Source organism: Epinephelus moara, chromosome 3 (genome assembly GCF_006386435.1).
Source record: "Epinephelus moara isolate mb chromosome 3, YSFRI_EMoa_1.0, whole genome shotgun sequence".
Classification (NCBI taxonomy): Eukaryota; Metazoa; Chordata; class Actinopteri; order Perciformes; family Serranidae; genus Epinephelus; species Epinephelus moara.
Window position 1 is genome coordinate 6,149,681 of NC_065508.1, and position 23,245 is coordinate 6,172,925.

At 41.0% G+C, this 23,245-nt stretch overlaps 1 protein-coding gene across 1 annotated transcript in view; it reads right to left on the reverse strand.

The window, feature by feature from the left end:
• Positions 1 to 23,245, reverse strand: part of jade2 (jade family PHD finger 2) — a 257,234-nt gene that overhangs the window by 23,633 nt on the left and 210,356 nt on the right. Inside the window, exon 12 of the mRNA XM_050039044.1 lies at positions 11,712 to 11,843. Coding sequence (XP_049895001.1) covers positions 11,712 to 11,843 — 132 coding nt within the window. The remainder of the gene's footprint in view (positions 1 to 11,711; positions 11,844 to 23,245) is intronic.

Sequence of the window (23,245 nt, forward strand, 5' to 3'; positions counted from 1 at the left end):
ACCTTAAAAAGGGCTCAGACTTAAAAGGCTATTACAATGCAACCTTGATTTTTTCTTCTGTTGTGTTTTCGTTCAGAATGAAAGAGCACAGGTGTCTTTCTAGAGATACTATCCTGCACTGAAATTCAACAATAATACCGAGGAAAAGCCATCGTGCAGGGCACAAAGATACCTATTTCCTGAGCGACAAGAGCCTGAATGCACTGCAGCAAAGGCTGATAGTGCTCTGAGTGAGGGCCACTTTTCTCACTTGTTACCGACGGTAAGAACTCAAGGCTCTTTGACTTTTACTGTCGACTTCAGGCACAAATGTTGAGAGGGAGTCACAACAAACAGATTTTCTACCTTTCATACAAAATACCTATAGAATTGCATGCAATATCACTGAATTATGAATAGTGTAAGAGGAAATTCAGACCAGCACCTTTTGAGTTGGTAGTATGTAGACTTGTCGCTTCCCTGAAGGTCTAGTGGTTAAGATTAGGCGGGATTCAATTCCCTGTCAGGGATCTAATCAAATGTATTCATATCTACTCTTTACTGCTCATTGTATTTATTACCAATATACACATTGCTCTGCTCTTTACTGCAGCTTTGTGCACTTCTGGTTAGATGCTAAACTGTATTTCATTGTACTCAGAAATTGAATTTCCTTTAAATGATCTACTGATATCAGTCACCGTCCTGACAACTCAATCACAATAAATGTCAGCATTGTACGGTTATGCAAACCCCAGATATGTTACATTTGTATGTTTCATATGTAGCAAACATGCTGAAACTTTTATTTTTCAATTTTAATTAAGTAAGTAATTAAAAAGTTCCTACAAAAAGCAAAGCACCCAAATTCACACATATCCCACGTATTTTGAAAAACTGCGATCACGTGACCAATGCGCTGACGGCAGTCAACAAGGAAGCAGTCCTGTGCACTTGTAAGGAGCTGGGACTTTCCCTTGGAGTCGCCTTATCAGATCTGTGTGAACTTTGGGTGAACTTTGAGTCATTTTAAGGTACGTCCTTGCCATTTTCTTTTCCTAAACCTAGACACAGTAACTTTACTTGCCTAAACCTAACCCCCTTAACTTTATGTTAATTACATAACTGTACGTTAAGGACATAGCGTCATTCGTGGGGCGCAAATTAGTAGGATATCATAGGAACTGTTTTGCATGCATTTTTTGTAGCATATCATAAATCGTTCTATAAGGATCATTTGCCAAAAAAAGAAGACAAAAAGCACAATAAATAAAGTTAAGGATTAATTTGACTGATAGCACTATTATCATTATTATTTCTTTCAACTCTTGTAACTCTTCTGACCAAGATAATTGTTTAGTGAAAATCTGCTAACGTGCCAGCCAGAATAGGAACTCTATGTAAGGAATATAAGATGGGTGTGATGTGAGTTGTCCTGTTAGACCTGGCCAACAGCCTTGCAGCAGCATTCTTGACCATTTGCAGACTTGCTACGGCAGGTGAAAAGGGAAATGGTAGTAGTCCAGTCTGGATGATGGAAAAGCCTGAATGATCATCTCTAACTCAGGCTGTGATACAACAGCCCAGAGTTTGGTACTGTGTCTTAAACGATTTGATATATGTTGTGACAACGCTGTGGTTAACGTGTGGTTAGGTTTAAGCACAAAAACCATGCTGTCAGAGTTAGGAAAACATAATGTTTTGGCTTAAAATACCTGAGTTGGTCGTCATAAATACAGCTAGAAATGTTGCAATGTGTCATTAAAAATATTCACTTTTTGCTGGTCTCGAACAGCGGTCTGCTGCTGTCTGCTGCACTTAGAAATGTTGATATGATATGCATTAAAAACATACAAATGTAATGTTTGCAGAAACTTACAATACTAACAGTTTCTTCTGGCATCTGGGCTGCTACTGTAGAAACTCTGAGCAGGTATTGGGACCCAGCACTTTCAGAATTATCTACATTTAGGTTTCGTTACTTCTCTGTGGTTGTTTTCCAGTAAATGTGAAGTGTTATTTCTAACAACACTCAGACATGCAGATTAGATCATACTGAAACTGAAATTTGTCATGGATCTCAGTTTTAAGAGTGAAACTCCTCGCTGCCTGTGAGGGTGACACCAGGAAGATTTCAATACAATCTCTCTTATTTCAGATCACCTCTGGCATATGGCCCCGACTAATAAACGATGCGGATAGGGGACGGTACATCTAAGGAGTTCTGGTACATGTCTGTCTTCTTGATCCCAGAACACTAAGAGGAAGACAAAGCCCTGGGAGTCAGGACCAGACCCGACAGAGAACAGATGGCCTGACACACAAACACACACACTGAGACTGTGAGATATGAACACATACGGCATGCAAAAACAAACACACAGATGACACGCTGAGACAGGGACAATATATATATATATATATATATATATATATATATATAACACCGACAAAGGAAAGCATACATACACACACATGCACGTACACACACACACACACACACACACGCAGACAAATGATACAACAAAAGCACACAACATACACAGACGGGGGCTTGTTTGTCATGGAAACACAATGTGAGAGATGATCCCACAGCATCTATTCAACATCAAGTTGCAGTCCTTATCCCTCATTGGTCAGATGGAAAGACCGAGACAGAGAAGACGAAAGACGGAAAGATAAACAGAGAGAGGGAGTGTTGTAACAGAGCCAGAGAGAGAAAGGGTTATACTGACAGAGATAAATAGAAAAAGGAGAGGAAGATAATATCAGAACAGGAAGCAAGCGAGGCAGAGCCAAACAACTCTCCTGTCCTGTGTTATCGTCTCTCCGTTTATTGATCACATTCACTTTGACAGGAAAATACTGTTAGCTCTGTGACGCTCAGCTGTGGTTAAATAAGGAAATGAGAGACAGTCCTGCGTCATCGGTGATAGCCACTGTGCAGTGTGTGTGTGTGTGTGTGTGTGTGTGTGGGTGAAGAGCTCAAAACATTTCTGCCAGATTGGATCTTGACTGTACTGTAAGATATAGTAAATGCACATATGATGGACATGTCGGATTCTATATCCACTTTATTCCTGAGGACGCTATGGTAGAATGATTCTGAGTAAAACTTTGATGAGATAGAAGAAGTAGTTAGTCACACTGACTGTCTATGGTTAGTCTCAGTGGCTAATATAGGTGGTTAGCTGCCGACAGTGGTTCTGTTTGAAAATAATTCACCTTTTAATTTAGCAAATACTGCTTTCTTTTATCAATACTTTTATCAAAGCTGTTGCTCTGTCCACGTCTGTAACATTACAAACAACAAGACGAAACTAAATTTGTGACTTCAACAGTGTTGAACATGCACCCAGGACAAAAAGGGATTGTTCCTGTAACCAAAGGTTAGAATGACAGGTCTGTCACTCAGTGTTAGCACATGATATCCCTGCTTTTCACTGCCTAACTAAATTCTCAACCTACATTATAAAATAAACTCAGCAGCACACCTCGATTTATGTGTTTAGTCACCTTGGCTGAGAATGTGTTCCTGACTTACCAAACTTCTTTCATATAATAAAATGACTGCCTAAAGTTATTTAGCTTACTACTACCTTATATAACTAAAGTCTGCTTCTACATTCGGCGTTATGTTTCACTCATAGGAACTCTGATTTAATAAATCAGCAGTTATAAAGTGTGTAAACCGTGTTGTTAAGGGAGACGAGCGGAGAATTAGCTAGCAAACATCACATTTATTCACTTTACATGGAGCTAAACTTATTACCAAAGTATGTTGAATGTTTGACAAATGTGATAACATCTGCAGGTGGCTCTTTTTACAGACTGGTCTTACATTAAAACTAAAGAGTAGTAGCTTCAAGTTTTAGCTTCCATTCGGCTCCAGTTATGGAGTTGTTTATAATTTTTGCCGTGTTTTGGGTGAGCTCAATATTGTATCTGTGTTTGTTATATTTATTTTTTGTATGTTGATTATGTGGTTACTACTGACTGTACAGCAAATTGCCCCTTTGGGATAATAAAGAGTTGCTACCTCTGCTGGACTGTAGCTGATTGTGCAGATCATAGCAATAAGTTTGTGGGGAGAAAAAATCAGTTCATATGAGAATACCAATTTTATGAATCTGAATCGATTCACAAACCCAAACAAATCATCTCTTGTATGTCTCTTGTATGTGCAGCACCTGCACGGTGTAGAGCACATACACACACAGGAGTTATCTACAGTTCATCTTCAGTAAGGGAAATTGTCTGTCTGCATTCAGGATATAATAACCAAATAACGAGCTCTGCAATAAGCAGGTGGAGCATTTTGTGAGTCCAAAACTAACATTAGCAAAGTGGAGAACCAAACCACAGCAGCAGTGAACAAGCTGGCCAGCCTACGCAGACTGAATCACTTCAAAACACCCAGCCAACTGTGATCAGGTGAAAACATTAACTGAGATCAGAGCCTATTTCATTTCAAAAGACCTGCGCCTGTACAGCATTGTGGATAACAACGGGCAGAGAGGGTATCTTTTCACTGCATGAGATAAATTGTTTGTCACTATACCTCGGAGCACGTAGACTAACTTTTGTTTCTACAACATACATTTAAGATAAGATAAAACAAGATAAGATATACTTTATTGTCCCCTGGGGAAACATTTTGCTGGGGAAACAGTGCCACACACAGCTGTGATCAACTTTAAACAATATGTAGCCGCAAGACAATACAGTGGTACACCAAAGACACAGTAATAAAATACATACAACAAAAACAACAACAAAAAGAAACATAAATATTGCACATGCCCGCTGAGGTAAAACACATAAAGATGTAGGCATTATAAAAATGAGGACAGAATTTTAAATCCATAAACCATAATACAGCGCCTCCTTGCATGTGAACCACCCAAGTAAGGATGGAGCATTTCATTATTCACACAGGTAGATGACTGTAACTACTTCCTAAGATCTTGCTGTTGGCTCCTCCACACTTTTCTCAGCTTTTTTTGTTGTTGTTTTGTTTGGTTAGATGTGATCTTCATTAAACACTGTTACCTTAAATGGTAACTTTGGTACATTTCAACCTGGATCCTACTCTGTGGTCCAGTACTGATTGAGAGCACTGCAATGTAACTACTCGGGGCATACTTGCGCAACACACCCTCAAAACACGTCCAGAAAAAGTGCTTGTTTTTGCCACTGACAGACTCGGATTATTATCATAAGTGTCGAGCAACACTATGGAGAGGATCCCTACAGAGTTAGACCTTTTTGTTAAAGAACAAGATCCTTTTTTTGAAACCAGAAACAGACGGAAATCACTATGTAAAACCCACCAAACTCAATTTAAATAATCAGAAATTCAAACACTATTCAAAGTTGACAGAAGCAAAACAAAATTAAAAGAAGCAGTCATGGTTCGTCCTCCCACCATTTAAACCATCACAACTCTGGCTTGGTTCTGGCCTGTCTCTGTAGGGATCCTTTCCATGATGTTGTCAGACACTTGCTACAAAAGTCTGAGCCCATCAGTGGCAAAAACAAGCACTTGAACTGGATGTAAAGTGACAGTGCTCAATCGTACACAGGGATAACACTGCAGCTGGGTTCGCCACTGCAGCCCTTTCGTTCAGTACTTGACCAAGATCAGAAACTGCTGCTCCCATTAGTCTCTACGGCACAAAAACATGGTAAAATAGGGCCAGGTTGGAAAATACCAAAATTACTTTAACTACTATTAAAAGTTTCATATTGCAGATCAGCTTTATAAGCAAGTGAACACACTAGACATTAGAGCAACAGCATAGAAACAGAGCCTCCTTTTCTGAATAACAAATCTACTTCAATATCAAAATTACAAAAACTAACTCTCATTACTCAAGAGTAAAATCCACCAATATGAAGGTCCAACTCCTGCAACACTATTTCACATTCATGCAGGAGATCACACTGACCAAACCTGTCACTAACAAGCCAATTTCTCAAAAACCCAAGCCCGCAGCTACCACACAAAGCCAAAACTCCAGACTGAATCTTCGCAGATGTATAGATGCATTTTATGTCAAACAAATGTTAACAATAGAGCGAGTGAGGTTAAACTGTGTATAATTCCTACCAAAATGCTATAATCCCACAAAGTCACAGCCCATTTCGTTATCAACGCAGCAGCTCTGGGTTTCATCCTTTTGATGACAGCGTGAAGTCTTTGTTGGGTGGTTTCTGTAGCTTTGAGCAACGTTCTGTCATGTTCGTTTTCTGAGATCACAGGAAGGAACCGAGCTCCTCACGTGTTGCTTTAGTGCTGCTGTCTGTGTGCCAATATGTCCTGTTTATGTGGCTTTAATTCTTTTTAATGCTGTCTTATTTGCTGCATGTTGATGTGTCTGTCCTGCATATCAAAACTCCTCACTGTCATTTAGCTGCAGTCTGATGACTTGACCCCTGACCTCTCTTTGGAGAAGTGGAAAGGACAAGTGAGTATACCTTTATGGATTAATTAAGGAGTAAATGACTATAAATATAATATTTATCATGTAGATTAACTGCTTTTACTCATGCACATGAAAGGGAGGATTAAAAAACATTAGAGAGCACAGTTAGTCATCAGAACTCATTTTCATTTAGGCTCTTAGATATTAATCATGTACAGTAATTGTGTGTGCAGCCCACAGCTTTTTACAGAATGTCACTGCAGGAATATTCATAACTTATTAGATCTGGATACATATAAACAAGGGTTATGTAAGACTACAAATCCGCCCACCTGATGTCCTACATATAGAAGCTATTCACAGCGGAGGAGCTTCTTTTCAGAGGAAGCCTGAAGATATAGAGGACTTTGTTTTCCATTTTATTCGCCCACACAAACATGCTGTATATCACAAATTAGGTTTTTTCCTCCTTTTCTTGTTTGCATGTTAATTATTTATTTTCATACGCAACAACAAAAACTTAAATGACATTTTTATAGTTTTTTTTTTTTTAATCTTAAAGTTGACAGAAGTTCCTATAGTTGCACCTTGGTAGCCGTTACAGCTAGGGCTGTCATGATAACCACAATATTGCAATACTGCACTACTGATAAGCCAACTGCAAGGATGGCAAGAAACTGCCGCAACTGCTGTGTTCACGTGTGACAAGCCACTAAGCATCTATTCTACACTGAGGGCTGCTCTGAAGCTGTTCTGCATGGCCTTTGAGAGTTAAAAAATATTCAACTGTAAGGGTCAGCTGGAGCGCCCCTTATTTTGCCTCATTGTCCTTCTGTGTTGTGCATTTAACAATGAACAAGATGACACAACTTAAAACTGTGTCATGTTTGTCACTTAAAAGTGACTCACTAAAATCAGGATAAAATAAGTCCATCCATCCATTTTCAAATTCTTATCCGAAGCCAGGTCTCAAGGGCAACAGGCCGAACAAATCATGTCAGCAACGCTTTCCAGCTCCCCCTGGGACCCCCGAGGTGTTCCCAGGCCTGACGAGATATATAATCCTCCAGTGTGTTCTGCGTCTGCCCCAGTGGGACGTGCCCTGAACACCTCCAGCGGGAGGCACCTGATCAGATGCCCGTACCACTTCAACTGGCCCCTTTCAACACGAAGGAGCAGCGGCTCTACTCCGAGCTCCCTCTGGATGTCCGAGCTCCTGCCCTATCTCTAAGACTGAGCCCAGCCACCCCATGGAGAAAACTCATTTCGGCGGCTTGTATCTGCGACCTCGTTCTTTCGGTCATTACCCAGAGCTCATGACCATAGGCGAGGGGTGGGGCATAGATGGACCAGTAAATCGACAGCTTTGCCTTCCAGCTCAGCTCCCTCTTCACCACGAAGATCCTGCATAGCACCCGCATCACTGCAGACGCTGTGCCAAACTGCTGATCCATGTCACGCTCCATTCTACCCTCACTTGCGAACAAGACCCCAAGATACCTGAACTCCCTCGCTTGGGGCAGTAACTCACTCCCAATATATTAAAACAACAAAAATAGCTGTAATGCTGCACATTGAGCTGTGAAGCCAACCTTGATCACTGCAGGGGAAATTCCTTTACCAGAACAGCACTAGTTACAGTAATACCACATTACCGCAACATACAGGGTTCAATTTAGGACGTTGATACCCCTCTCTCTCCCTTCGTCTCCAGTCTACTCTGTCATCTGTCAAATAAAGGAAAAATCGCTATAATCGGATATTATAGTGTTATAAACCATTTATTAAATGTTTCAAATTACGGCTTGGTAATGCTAGGGGGGACTTGTCAATATGAGGACAAAATATGTATAGTACTCACACACATCTAAAACCTGTTTAAGGCAGGTGCTGGACCAATAAAAGGGAGCAATAAAACATGAAGAAAGGACCGCACACTGTAGCTCCCTTAAGAGCAATTTATTAGCACATCCACAAGTGACATTTTGAGCTAATGCTCTTCTTCAGACTACATCAGAGCATTAGCTCGAAATGTCAGTTGTGGATGTGCTAACAAATTGCACTTAAGGGAGCCACAGTGTGCGGACTATTTGTACAAAAAGCATTTTTCAGATGCTATTTAATAGAAAACCCCGCTGATACTCATCAAGGTTCCAGTCTGTATTTTGTCGACCATGCGGTTTCCCCCTAAAAGCACAACCCTTTATTTGATCTTCATGCTATAAATCATTTAACATGTGTGGTTTTTACCTTTTTCAAATGACTTTGAATGGTTATGTAATTTTGGAGGGAAACATTTCTAAAATAAAAGCGGTAGCCTGAAAGATGTAACCTGAAAGAGAGGAAACACCGTGTTTGATCCTGACAGCGCGCTCTGGTTCTGCCATGAGCCGACAGCACCAGCTCTCATCAAACTGTCACAGCGCCGCTGTCCCATGAAGCAGCTGCATCTGAAAAAATAAACTGAGGATGTTTTCAGGATGTCAGGAAATATGACTTTACGGGAGCTGCCGACACATCCCAGAGTGCCAACTTTCAAAGCGAGCCTGTCTGCCTCAATGAATGCAGATAGAGAGGTAAATAGATGGACATGAACAGAGGGTGGGATATTCAATTTAAAATCAGAAACTCCCATGTTTCTGAATAGAGAGGCTTTGGTATCTGCACCCCTGATTTACCACATCAGTCAACACATTTCTGTCCTCGCTAACATGAACCTGGATTACTTCTGCTCGGTGGAAAATAAAAAATAAACCTCTCACTGCTCAGTGACGGACAAACTGCTTCAGAGTATCTTTTTGACTTTTATGAAGATGTCTGTGCATTGAAATGCTAATTCGCCCCCCAATAGTCAGGCAGGTGGCTTGTCTCGTGTTGACAACTTAAAAGCTACAGATTCAATCACCACAGCCGCCAGTGTGCGTGTCCATCAACAGTCTATCTTGTGTCCTCAAGCGAGACACTAAGCCTTTATCTCCTCGTTCACTTCGAGCCGCCTTGGATACAAGTGTCAGCTAAATGCCTGTAAATTGTCAATGTTCCGAACAAATATCCACATACATATAATCTGCATGCTCAATTTCCATTTAATATCTGTCTTCTGAGCGTCATATGTAGCGGTAATGATCGGTGGTGGGGAATGGATCACCTTCTAGCAGGACAGACAGCCATTATTATCCATCCTCGTCTCACTAATGATGAGAATTGGCAGTGACAGGCCTCTCTCCCTTATTCTAACAGTGCCTCTCTCCCAGTCGCTCATTAATGACAAAGATTAACACTGACAGAGTTTCTCCATCTCTTTGCGGTTTTACCATCATTTCCTTGCCTGTTTTTTTTCCACCTCTCATTACCAACTTTCACTCTTCTTAACACAAATAATGGTCTGGCTTGTGGGTGTCAAATTATTTTTCAAAAACACAGGGAGATGATGTTTACAGTGACACTGATTAGGCGAGGTGAGTTGAACTGAAAAGCGTTAGCTGGATTTAACACGGGGGGTCATCAGGAGTTCCACAGTAAACACAGCAGGTTTTTAATTTACAGGTCATAGTCAGGTTTCTCCAACTGATAGCACCACTGCGAGACTACACTGACGTATCGTACATGATCAGGCAGTATCGTGCTTTTATTATATCCCCCATAGTATCTGTGTTTACATGTGAGTGGTGGTGGGAACGTCCTGCTGGGTCCGCCGGTCTTTTATTCACTGTGACAGACAGCAGGCTTTGCAAGATGTGTGTTACTGAAAATGAGAAGATAACAGAGCCTCTTTTTCCTCAGCTTACTTCGTGGCGTCTTTACTCGTACTCCACCAGCAACAAAAGACACTAAAGCGCTCAGCAAGAGCACCGTGTTGTACATTTTGTACAATTTTTTAAAATTAGGGATGCTCCAGATTATTCTTATTTTAGGTTGTTCATTACTTTTTCATAAAGTTAAATAGTTATGTCTACAAAATGCCAGAATATGAAGACAAATGGATTTAATGTCCTGAAGACCAAGGTGACATCCTGAAATTCCTCAAAGGGATTCAGTTTACATTCAACTCATCATCATCGATCAGAAATAACCATGCATACCCCCACTGCCACGCCCCCTGTAAGCCAATTGACATGAACACAAGAACACACCGCCACACACACACACACACACACACNACACACACACACACACACACACACACACACACACACACACACACACACACACACACACACACACACTTAACCTCCATGCCAAATTTCAGCCTCCTAGGACAAAAACTGGCAGCCAAAGGGTGGAGAATTTTTTGTGGACCAATCAATCGATGAACCGACCAATCCACCGACTGACCTACTGACCTACCAAGCAAGCTACAGTGCTGCATGAGTTAAAACAATAAATCTATTTTAAAAAATTCTATAATGGCCCTGGAAGCACCAAGCTTCCACTCTTACTGTTGTAGGATGGTTTGGTGCTCAGTGAGGTTGTCTCTCAATGGGAGGACTAATGCTCTGCTCCCATACTTCACAGTATAACTGCAGCTCAAGTTGAACCTCTTAGAAAGACGTTCCACAGTTCTACAGGCTTATACAAGGTGATTTATTCATTACAGGAGACCCAAGAGGTGGTCTGTATGATGTATAGGATTGACATTCTTATAATATCTAGTCTCGCTGCATCTCTCTCCTTCACTTTTCTCTGTGAGTGACGTTACTCTGCCAACCTCCAACAGACTGATGCATCACATCACACTTGCTGAGCTGAGCCGCAGTCAACTCTTATTAAAGATTTTACCATTGCAACTGACACTTGGTCTACATTAAGTGTTGCACAGAAAATGTATGACAACACCGATGATGGAGACATAAGTCTGCAGTATAGAAAAAAGGTAAGACACCAGCATGGAAAGGATGCTGACCACAGCAGACTATGACATGTTTTTGTTGAAGGTTGCAGCACTCTTGATGCATCAAGAATTTATTTAACACAAAGTTTCCGCACATAACGTCTGTATCATGTCGAAAATGAAATAATGTCATCCTGAGATATCCAACTTATATTACTTATTGGCTGTTTTGTTATTGAATTTAAAACGCCGCCTCAACTAAATTACCAATGGAGGCTACTGAATGTGCTGCAACCTTGTGTCAGCAGGATCTTTCCTATGGACACACAAACACACACACACACACACACACACACACACACATGTGGCATATGTTCAGCCAATGAGTTGCATTTTATCAGTTTGGAAATGCTGCAAAACACTGCAGGGCGTACACCCACCCACGCACACATGCACACAAACACATGATGTACCTAGCTCTTTTAGCAGGGAGCCGTTCTCTGGCTTCAATCTCTCCTTTTTCTTCTCAGGACTACTCTTCCTCCTCTCCTTCCCTTTCTCCTTCACTCCATTCTGCTTCCTCTTTTCTCCCTTCTGGGTTTTCTCTGCAGGGGAGACACAGAAGATGGGCTCAGGTTAGGGGTTTAGTTGAATTAGTCAATTTAAGCTTGATTTTAGGCGTAAAGTGTCACCGAGGCTTCTTCCCTTCAGGTGGAATTTGAGTGGGAAAGGAGCATACAGCAAATATTAAAGCTGGAAATATGTAGTGCAAAACAAAACCAAAGTTTTTCAGATTATTTGTTGACATTTTAGGAAACAACATTATTTGCTAAAACACAGCTGATGTAAGCACGCCCAAATCTAATTATTGTTTTGCAAGAAAGTAAAATGTGTCTGACATTAGGATGTAAACATACAGAAGCTAATTAGACAGATAGCTGGAAGAGTAGTGAGAAGTAGAGAAAGAAAGATGGGAAAACTGTGGAGCAAAAACTCTGGTGAACTTGAATTCAAGGCCTGGAGAAGTGTAGTTTCAAGACATTAAATACATGCTCATTGTATGCCCCCCCGAACTTACCCCTTATGTTTTGTAACACAAAGCACAAAGAGCTGGTGACAACTTTAAGTCTAATTGAAAAATGTTTTCACAGGACATCATCTTAGCTGAGCACACAGTAATTCTGAAAAGCTGGCAAAGGCCCTGAGCCAATTTGTGGCTGCAGAGAGGGGAAGGTGTTATTGGCCAAATGTGACTCACCTCCTGATGAGGTTCGGGGATTGAGCCGTAGTTCATCTTCAGTGGCACATTTACCCTTCTGCTCTACCCAGATAAAACCTAAAGGCTCGGGGTGCATGTTAATGCTTGTGTTTAGTATTCTAGTTAAAGTTTGAGGGTAAGGCTGAATGATTCAAGCCCCATGTGGCCTTGATGAACGACGCCTCAGTTAACCTCAGAGTTAACACAAGAAAACAAAGACTGGTTATAAGGTTCCCGGGTATCTGTTTTTGTGGATGCACTGCACTGCATGTTCTTGTGACTCTCTGAGGCCTAGTCCACATTGTACATGGGTATTTTTGAAAACAAGGTTTTTCCTCTATTCTCAAAAATATTCCCATCCATACAAGCACTGCTTTGAAAATACCAAAACATAATTGAAGCACTGTAAAGAACATGCTAAACCGACAGGCGGTGAACCCTAACCCTAAACCTATGTTGGCCATTCATGCACAAAAGAAGATGTTGGAGCAGTGACTCTGTAGCGCCTTCTGCATGACACCTCTGGTCTTCAATATAGCGGAGGAGTAACTGTACATGTATGTGTGAACATTTAAAAAGTCTTGCTAGCAAGGTTAAATCCAGCACTATTCTTGGCACATCCACCATTGCACGAAATGTTGCCTCATTTTTGATGCATCTCAAAGGAGATAACAACATACACTCTGACATCACGAGCCAAAAACTTCCCTCTCTACACGTCAACACTGCCTCAACATTCCCCTGATACTGCCTCTAAGACAGAGACCACGCTCTACTGCTTATATACACTGTATATGTACACACAAACACATCAGCTGTGTGTTCAGATCTATGAGCATGCTGACACACACATTGTATGACAAGTAACAGAGCCCTGCAGAGCGCCTCCCTGCTGCGAGCTGTCCTCTCACTCCAGGAGACTTCGCTCTCTCCCTCCAGCTGAGAGTGTGGCAGGTAACACAACAAACACTGATATGTACACATGATCAAAGACCAAATAAGAACAACACCTGACAGTATAATACCGTCTAATACACTGGTGGTGGAGTAAACACTTAGCACAGTGTTGCACTATGAATCCTGTTTAATAAGGAACTATACCGTTTCTTTAAATCTAGTTCAATTTGTTAACAAACCTCTACATGTAAGTACAATGATTAAAAAAGGGCTTTTTGCTCTGTGTTTCCATTTATCTGGGGTTAGCAGTGGGGGGTGATCCCATTCTGCTGACACGGGATGAATGCCACATAATTTATGATTAATTATGAATCAATTCTACAACAGTTGTAGTTCTGAATCAGGAGTCAGGGGCATGACGAGGGAGAAAGTAGGTTAAAAAAAGTTTAAACCAAAATAAATATCAGATTTCAATAATTTAGTCATTAGAGATAATAATATTATATCATTATACTATTCTTGCATTTATATTTAACACACTTATAGATCCCATTTCTTAGCATTTTTATTTATATCTAGGTTATAGCTTATATTATTGTATGATGCACATATTCGTACATATTTATTTCTCTATTTTCTCTCTAAATATTGTGCACTATATTGTACCAAAATGCACATATTTTGGCATACTTATGTTTTTATTTTCTATTTCTTATAATTTCTTTATATGTGTATCTAAGACCAACTTTAAAGGGGCTGTATGTAAGAATGTGGCCAAAACGGTTACTGCACTCAAATTCAAAATACTGCCGCGAGTCGTGTCCGCCCCCCCCGTTTGAGCAAGTCCGGCTTCTCTGCTGCTAACGCTGCTGCCGGGATACAGCTGAGGAGGAGCCGGCTGCTAATGCTATGTACCGGGACACTGCTAATGCTGCTTGCCGTGCTGCTAACGTTTGTTTCTCAAAAAAATCAGTCGGGTCGATGACCCACCTGCACATGGGCTACAATGTATGATCGAAAATGAATAACAGTTGAAAGTATTCGAAATGTCCATCCCCGTCTAGCTATGATGCTAGTTAGCCAACTTTGGCTAAAGCTTACCTGTCGAGGAGAAGAGTAGCCACTTCGACATCCGATTTCAAATTCTTCTCCGCTTTCAACCGTCTCCACCGTTCATAAGCATCTCCTATATAGACCCTCGCTTTGCCTCGAGTTTTGTCTTGGCGTTTTTTGGAAATCATAACGAGGTCGTTTGGGTTTAGTCGCACCGTCAGCCATTGTAGCTCAGTCGTAACTGTAACTGATGCTGAGACTCTACTGACTGTGTGACTGGTAGACGGCAGTGGGTGGCGCAACAGGCCAAAACACAAATTCAAAACATAAACATGATTTGCGGACCCTAATTTTTTTTTTAAAATGCGAATATTCTGGCTGTACTATTGTTGTCGGTGAGATCAGTATGTTATATGAACATTATTCCTTAGTCTCTTTGACATATAATGATGATTTTACGACTATTTGCTTTAGATTTCTTACATATAGCTCCTTTAACGTGACCCAGATTCTCTCTGGGGATCAAAAACAAATTCAAATTTTTTAATTTCAATATCAACATTAACGATCGATTAACACATAAAATAACAGTCAGAAAACAATTATAACTGATCATGACATACACTCAAACTCAACCTGCCAAATGACTTATTTACAATAATTTAATTAGGGCTGCAACTATTGATTACTTGTTTACTGTTTATTAATCTGTCAGTTATTTTTATGATTAATTGATTAATCATTTAGTCCATAAATTGTTGAAAACTGTCCCAAGTTTCCAGATAACATGAAGAGTAACTGATTATTGATGAGCTCTCCATTTCACAGACACACACAGACACAAACACACAGCATGTTAGGAAACAACAGAGACACGTTCAGTCACACTCCACTGACTCTCACATATACAGCACAGTGACGATCTCTCTCTGCCTCCCAGTCTATGATATGGGAGGCTCTTATTGTTGGGATGCCTTGTTGTAACAGGCTCCTGCTGTTTAGACAAACACAGAGTCCTGACTGCACGGCTCACTAACTCTCCTGCTGCTGTGAATCATGTTTATATGCTATATGTGTGTGTGTGTGTGTGTGCATTGGTACAGCAGGTGGCACCTGCAGGCTTCATTACAGCTACACTGGGGTTTAGAAAAGCTCATTTTATTTGCTTATGTGTATGTGCACAGCTCAGCAGCCACTGTAGGGTGAAACAGTTGACCTACAGCAAGTTTATCAGTAAGTGTTGGTGGAAAAAAATACCTTAAAACAGTGCGTGTGGGGCTCATTATTTTCACATTTCAAAAAATGTGTCATTAATGTGGCTTTTCAAAATAAGGGGAACACTAGAGTATACGCTATATATCCATAATGCAAAACATTCATGTTAAAATTACAAAAGTATCACTTATTGTTGATAATTATAATGACGTGCAGCATAACAGGCAGCTCTTTTTCTTGCCACTCTCTTCATTTCATTGCCTTCTTTCAGGGGAAGCAGCTGCCCTACCACAAAGATGACCCAGCTTCATGTAAACTGTGGTGTACAGCACAGGAGGAAGGTGTGGAAACTTTAATTACCTCCACCAAAGAGGTTATGTTTTTGGCTCAGCCCTTTTGTTGGTTTGTTTGTCAGCAGCGTGTTGGAGATACTGGCCATAGAGATGTGTGTCTTCTCTTGAATATAATGGAACTAGAAGGCACTCGGCTTGTGGTGCTCAAATAGCCAAAGATACACTCAAAAAACTCAACAGCAAAATAGACAGATAATCCACAGAGCTTGTTGAGAGCAGTTTCATGTAAGATCTATTTTCTTTCAACCAACCTACAAGGTCTATGGATTATCTTGGTTATCAGGATTTGTGGAAAGCGACATTGCTGTTGAGTTTAAAAAAACCCAAAAAAAAAAACCCAGAGCTTTAAGTACCACAAGTTGAGTGCCATCTAGTTCAATTATGTTCAAGAGAGTACAGACATCTCTATGGCCAGTATCTCCAACACTCAGCAACTCACGAAAAAACAATCACATTGATAAATAGCGTGACACAGAAGAGGAAAAATATGTATTTTTTATTTGGGTATGAGCTGTCCCTTTAACATTGCAAGACAGTGCACGTGGCCTTGGTGGACGTCTGCGCTCTCTAAGTGCCCTTCTAGCCCTTCTAGTTCTAAAATTAAATCTTTCTTTTAAAAAATCTGGATATATTTCAGTGTAAATCTGTAAGCAAGACTACAGCCATGCCAACGACCCTGTGAGGCAGCAGCAGTGCTTTAAAACACTAAACACAAACTACAGCTGGCAGTTACTTAATCATAAAACAATGGACTGGACAAATTAAAATGATGACCTGATGATGGCGCTGTACAAAAAGGCAGAAGGTATTACAGTTATTACATTTTATCCTGAGGGGGACTTTAACGTCTGTACCAAATGTCATGGCAATCCATCCAATAGCTGTCAAGACATTTCACTCAAGACCACAAAATGTTAACGTCCTGGTGGATCTAGACCAGAACGTTGGATCACCAAAGCTGCCTGGATTCATTTTCTGGGGTTTATAACATTTCATCTTAATCCATCCAATAGTTGTTGTAATATTTCAGTCTGGATCAAAGTGGTGAACCAACTGACGGACCAACATTGCTAGTCATACAGCTGTGCTGCCAGAATGGCTGATATGGAGAGCATTTACCGTTTCCTAGAAGCTTTAATATAATATTGTAGCTGCTCTGTATCATACAGTATAGATTCTTTTAAAATTGTGTGTGTGTGTGTGTGTCTGTGCATGTGTGTTGGTCAGTACAGTAAATGCTTGCACTGTGTGTGTGGCTGTCATAGCCAGCAGTAGGCTGTCCTCATGCTTGCTTTAGCATGGAGGAGCAGGACATGCATGAATGGAGTTGAGAGAGACCAGAGAGAGATTTCACACTGAGACGACCATTGTGTGTGTGTGGGTGTGTGTGTGTGTGTGTGTTTCAGGAGCGAGTGCAAAGAAGAAGAGAGTGTGACAGTGTAGTTCACCACAAATACAATACTAAATGTTTGGAAAGGAAGAAAAACAAAAGAAAGACGATACGTTTTTCCTTTACGTTTATGCTGGCCTAAAAAGTTTCCAGTTTTGTTTTGGGATATTCATGTTTTCAAAGAGCTTGACGAGTTTCATGCTGGATCTCCATTTGAGAAATCAAATGTAAAGTGAAGTGGAACAATAAACGATGTGGAGACGTTGTGGAAACTGACAGCATGGCTGCTGATCAGGAAGATGAAATGGGATGGAATGAGGTGTTACAAGTGTGGAGGGGTTTTTATTTCCAGGTCCATGCCGGATTATTGCCTGGGTTGTTAACGAGGATGCTCGGAAATGTCTACTCGTGAAAAGTTATGTGGAGTGAAAACTGCAGTGGCTTGTGAAAGTTATGAATGTGACAAACATGCAGTGAGCACAGGAAGGACAGTGAGGTGGGGTGCTATTTAGTTTCAAGCAAGAATCAAGTTTGTGAGATGAAAGCCTGACAAAGTTAGCAGTTCTGGCCATGTTAGTAAAGCTTGTTCCTCATGGCTTCAATAGAGAGCCAATCTTTATTACATTTTTATCTTTCTATATGCTAATACGCTTGCAATCACACTTGTACTACTCTACTTATCACTTGTTTCATCGTTCCTAGAAGTAAAAACGGCCCTGTTTACAGGGAGGCCAGATGCAGGTTCAGCTATGATACAACACCCCAAAACAGTGACTCAGTTTCTTTCATGAAAACGACAAAGATGTAAAATTATGGACAAATTAAAGAAAGCTCATTTCCCCTAATTACTATAGCACCTGCCACTTGCAGCTTCTCGCTTGTACAGCAGCTTCGCAATGTGTTAATCTGTACTTTAGCTGTGGCTGTGCACCAGAAAACAAAGCAAACATCCTTCTTGTCTCCAGCATTTAAAGTCTGATCAGACATCTTTTGCAAGAACTGTAGATTAGGAAAGAAGGATGTTTGAAATACTTAATTTATACTTATTTTCTTTCAACAAAAGAAAATCTTACAGTAGAGAAACTAGGGATAAGACTTGGTTTAATTTGACCAAAATTATATGAATTCTGACATGATATGCTAGTCTCGGATCTCAAACATATTCATGTGCTGATGGAAGTTGTTGGTTTGTCCACAGAGATACTATTGTTGATAGGGTATATTTACATCTTTATCAGTTTAGTTTGCTGTCTGATATGCTTTGCACTTGTGATAGTCAGAACCTAGTCTCGCCACCAGACAATCAGAGATCTCCGCCTTCTGATAGTCTGGGGACACTCCTTTCTAAAGTGTGTTTAACACACCGGAGAAAACGGCCAGCAACAAAGCAACGCCTCTTGCATTTTTTTTTTTTTTTTAAAGATATTTTTTGGGCATTTTTTTGCCTTTAATGGACAGGACAGTTAAGTGTGAAGGGGGAGAGAGAGAGAGAGGGGATGATATGCAGCAAAGGGCCACAGGCTGGACTCGAACCCGGGCCGCTGCAGCAACAGCCTTGTACATGGGGTGCCTGCTCTACCACTAAGCCACCGACGCCCCCCACCTTTTGCATTTTTGAAAAGGACACGCCCTCCCGGAAATGTGTGCTCCCCCTTTTCTAGTCTGCAAGGACACAAACACACAGAGAGCTTGAAAATGGATGCCGAGAGATTTAACTCCGTTTTATCAAACGTGTGCTCAGTCCACAAGATTGTGGAAATGAAGGACTTACAGCGACTTGAGCCATTTTGTACCGCTGCACGTGTTTCTAGTCGCACTATGTTTACGAGCACAAGAGTTCAGCGAGCCACCGAAGGACCGCCCTGCAGATTTACTATTGGTTCTGCAACGTAGGGAGTTTTTTTAAACTCTGAAATTGTATCCGCCCATCTAAACACAAAATCAGGGAGAAAGACATCAGTCGTTAGTTAAGCAAAGCGTCTAAAGACTGACATGTGAGTCTAGTCAGAACCTAATCACATAGAGGTTGGACTGCTAGACCAGCAACTAAAACTCCTTTAGACAGCAGGTATTTCAGGAACCCAGAAACCATTTTGGGAAATTTTCTCTGCATTTCAACCAAAGGAAATAAGGTCTAAATTCAGTTCCTGTCTCCATTTCTTTGCCTAGACTTTTCCTTTTCAACATTTGTTCAACAATCACAGTAGCAAAGCAGTAAATTAGATTATTATTAGAATCAATATATTACACAGTTAAACACACATTGCACCGTCATTTCAAACTCAGCACTTCCTGCATCTGTTTAAAATTAAAAGTAAGGCTTTTATTGTGAAACATTTGCAGGAACTTGTTGTGGAGGATTCAGTGACTTGCAGAGTTTGTATGCGGTGCTTCAAATATAGTGCCTGCCATGTGGTGGCGCTTTTTACGTTACTACAGTAACTTTCGACTGGCACATGAACAGCCATAGTGACTGAAATAATAGTAGTAATAGGCTAATTAAAATAGCACAAGAATAGCCCCATGACATCACACACATCATGAAAGACGACCAGGAATGACTGGTCGTGGACCAACGTGTAGTCTGTCATGTCTGTCGTCCAAGTCACGGCATGATTTTATGACCCAACAATCGCCTCATCTGACATTAGTGACTTTCGGAATGGACAAAAATTTTGTGTAGTATGAACCCAGCCATTAGACATTTTAGTTCAGAAATGTTATATATTATACCTTTTAGAACAACACAATGACTATGTGTTCTTTGCAACACTGTGTCTCAAACAAAGCCATTGCTATTTGGGTGCTAAATATTTATGGTCCTTCAGATGCGATGCAAATATAAACAAAAATAGGTTTTTTAGTTCCTGATTTAGTTTCTTAATTTGTTCCTGGTATTAACTGGTCACTGCAGGGCAATTTCTAACCCTTGCTGTCAGAGTTTAAAGGTATATAAGCAACAATAGCCTTTCAAAGTTTGCCATGCAAGCCTCAATTGACATGAATGATGGACTGAGAGAATATTTGGGAGATGTGAGTGTAATGTGACAGTACTGTCATGTCAAAACCAAAATCTGACATGTAAATTAGTGTGAAGGTGTCAGGAGCATGACTGTATCAAACTTTTTTTGTGTTTTGGTAAGGTACATCTACCAGCCACGTCTCCCCCTTTTTCCAATTTATTTCATGGCTGTTGCTGAAATTGCAGAGGCCATTAACGCCAGGGGATCTTTGAGGAAGCTCCCAGAGGGAACGCTTCTTCACACAGCTCCTAAATTGTAATTTCTATCTTTTTTTTTTCTTTTTTTGACAGGAGGACCATCTTATCCTCTGATCTCTCAGGGACCATTTTTCAACATTTTTTCCCCATTTTTTCCTAATCTGATCTCGTTCTTTTATATGTTCTACAGCTTGGAAAACTAGTCTTTGGGTTTTCAAGGACGCCTGCAGGCTCTGCTTTCCCCCTGCAGGTTGTAATCTCAGCGCAAATCCAACTATCAGCAGTGGAAACCTTTTTAAACACTTTTTTTTGTCAGATCTGGGCTTTTTTCCCTCTCTTTTGTTTTTACATTCTGCTGTTGCCTTTCTCTCCATCCCTGCAATATTATCCTCCCCTCCAAACCCCCTTCCCTCTCTTGTTTAGAAGGTGCAACAGCACCGGGGGATTCGTCTTTTTGAAGTGTGTGATTAATTTCCCCTCTTTCTAGGTGCACTGAACTGCAGCGTGTGAGTCTGTGTGTGTGTGTGTAGCCACTGTGTCCCATTTCTTACCTGAGCTCATTAGTGCAATATGAGAAAGTTTTTTTTTCGCCCTCCCCTACTGTCTTATCCTCCCTCTCTCCACCTTTTCACACTCCATTCTCTCTCATCGTCACCACTCTTGTTCCTCTCTCGTCTTCCACTTTTTCTTTCATCCTATTACCTTCTTGTCCCTTCCCATCCTCCTCTTCCTCCGTCCTTATTTTCTCTGTCTTCCTCACGCTCTATCACACATGCATACACACACACACTTGCTGAGAGCAGATCAGAGAGGCCAATACTAACCACTGTCAGCTTGTCACAGCTCGGTTTGAGCCAGAATGTAAATGTAGTGCACTTCCTGCATAACAATAATACTGTGTGTGTGTGTGTGTGTGTGTGTGTGTGTGTGTGTGTGTGTGTGTGTGTGTGTGCATAACATAACTGAACCCGTATTTTTCATGTGTAACAATACGTTTCCTTCAAAGACTAATACACTGGGGTTTATAATTGCTTGGAGGTTTTTTAAGTTATCATATATAAACTAATTGCTACAGAATGACACTAGATGCCATATCGTCATGCACACTTCCATGTACTTTCGGCATCATGCTTCTTTGTCTGCATGCAGGACTACAGGGATATCGCCTGCTCGCCTGTCCACCTTGCTGGTAACATGCTAGCAGTCACAAAGCATGACGAGAGCTGCCCCCGACATGACAGACAGGCAGATAAACATGACAGACAGACAGACGGACTGGCAGACAGAACGTGGAACATGACAGATTAAGAACTATGAGAGACAGACAGGCGGAGAGAGGTTTGTGGTTCTGTTTTAGGTGGGTTAGAGGAGAAAGATGTGTTTTCCACATGGAAACAAGCCCAGAGGGAGATGAGGGGAGGAAGGATAGTGTTGCTAGTGCATGGAGAGCTCAGGGTATCTGCTGGCTTCTGAAAATCTGATTTTACAGTTGTAAAATGTTTCTGTGCCGCCTGGAATTGGATGTCAGACCTGTTTTAAATGCCAAAGAAAATAAAACATTGCCAAAACGTTTTTTTACATCACATACTGTGAGACTGAGAATGTTTTGAGCACGCTTAGTGTTCTGAGACATGATATCCATCATGCGCTGCTTATTGTTTTACATCTGTTCTGCATTGAGATAAGAGAAAATATGCATCAGGCTCTAAGTCAATACGACCACCTGGAGAGCAAGTCAAAAGTGACTCACCACTGACATTCAGTTTTAATTTTAGCCTGCCCTCACCCCAAAAACAGCCACATAGATCATCTGTGAATGCAGCTTATTATGACTCATGTTAAAATTTATGGTTAGCCATAACCTCCAGTGGCCGTAGTTATGACAGGAGTAAAGGAGGAAGTCAGCTAACGTAGTATAAAAGGTCAGGGTAGTGGATGGGTCAAACAAACTTAGGACTTTCACCAAGGAGACTGCTGTTTACGTCCCATATGAAACCATTAGTTAACATATCAAACGTATTATTTTAACCCACACCACGATCTTTTTCCTTAACCATGTAGTTTTGACTGCATTAACTTTTAAAACTATGACTGCTGGTATGTATGCCAGCAGTCTTAATATCGTTTTGGGACAGTGATTAGCAAGTAGCACTGGGTATTGGTACTCCACATCTTTAAGGTATCCACTGAAATAACTCAGCACTAAGTAGTATTGAAACATGTCCAGTCAAACAATATCTGCATTGGATCCTTTTTGCGCCTGGGGTCGGACTGTCCGACTCCCCTTCAAATCAGAAAACTTTCTGTTGCTGCCGTCTCCGTAGTCTCTCATTGTGGCAAATGGTCAGTTCAAAGTCTCACAGAGCAGCAATCGCTATCACAGAGCTGTTAAACAGTCTCAACAAACTAAGACACGATCTGCTCTGTGCTGAATTGCTGCGTTGTGCTCCGGCGTCTGGCAAAAATAAAAGTCCTGCGTATCTGTTGCGGAGGGCTCCGGAGTGCCGGAGCTGTGACGGAGCCAGAACGCAGCACAGCCGCAGCTGGTGGAAACACACACATTGACTAGAACTGAATCCTATCAGCTCCGCTGCCGTGCCGGAGCGCAGATGCAACCAACA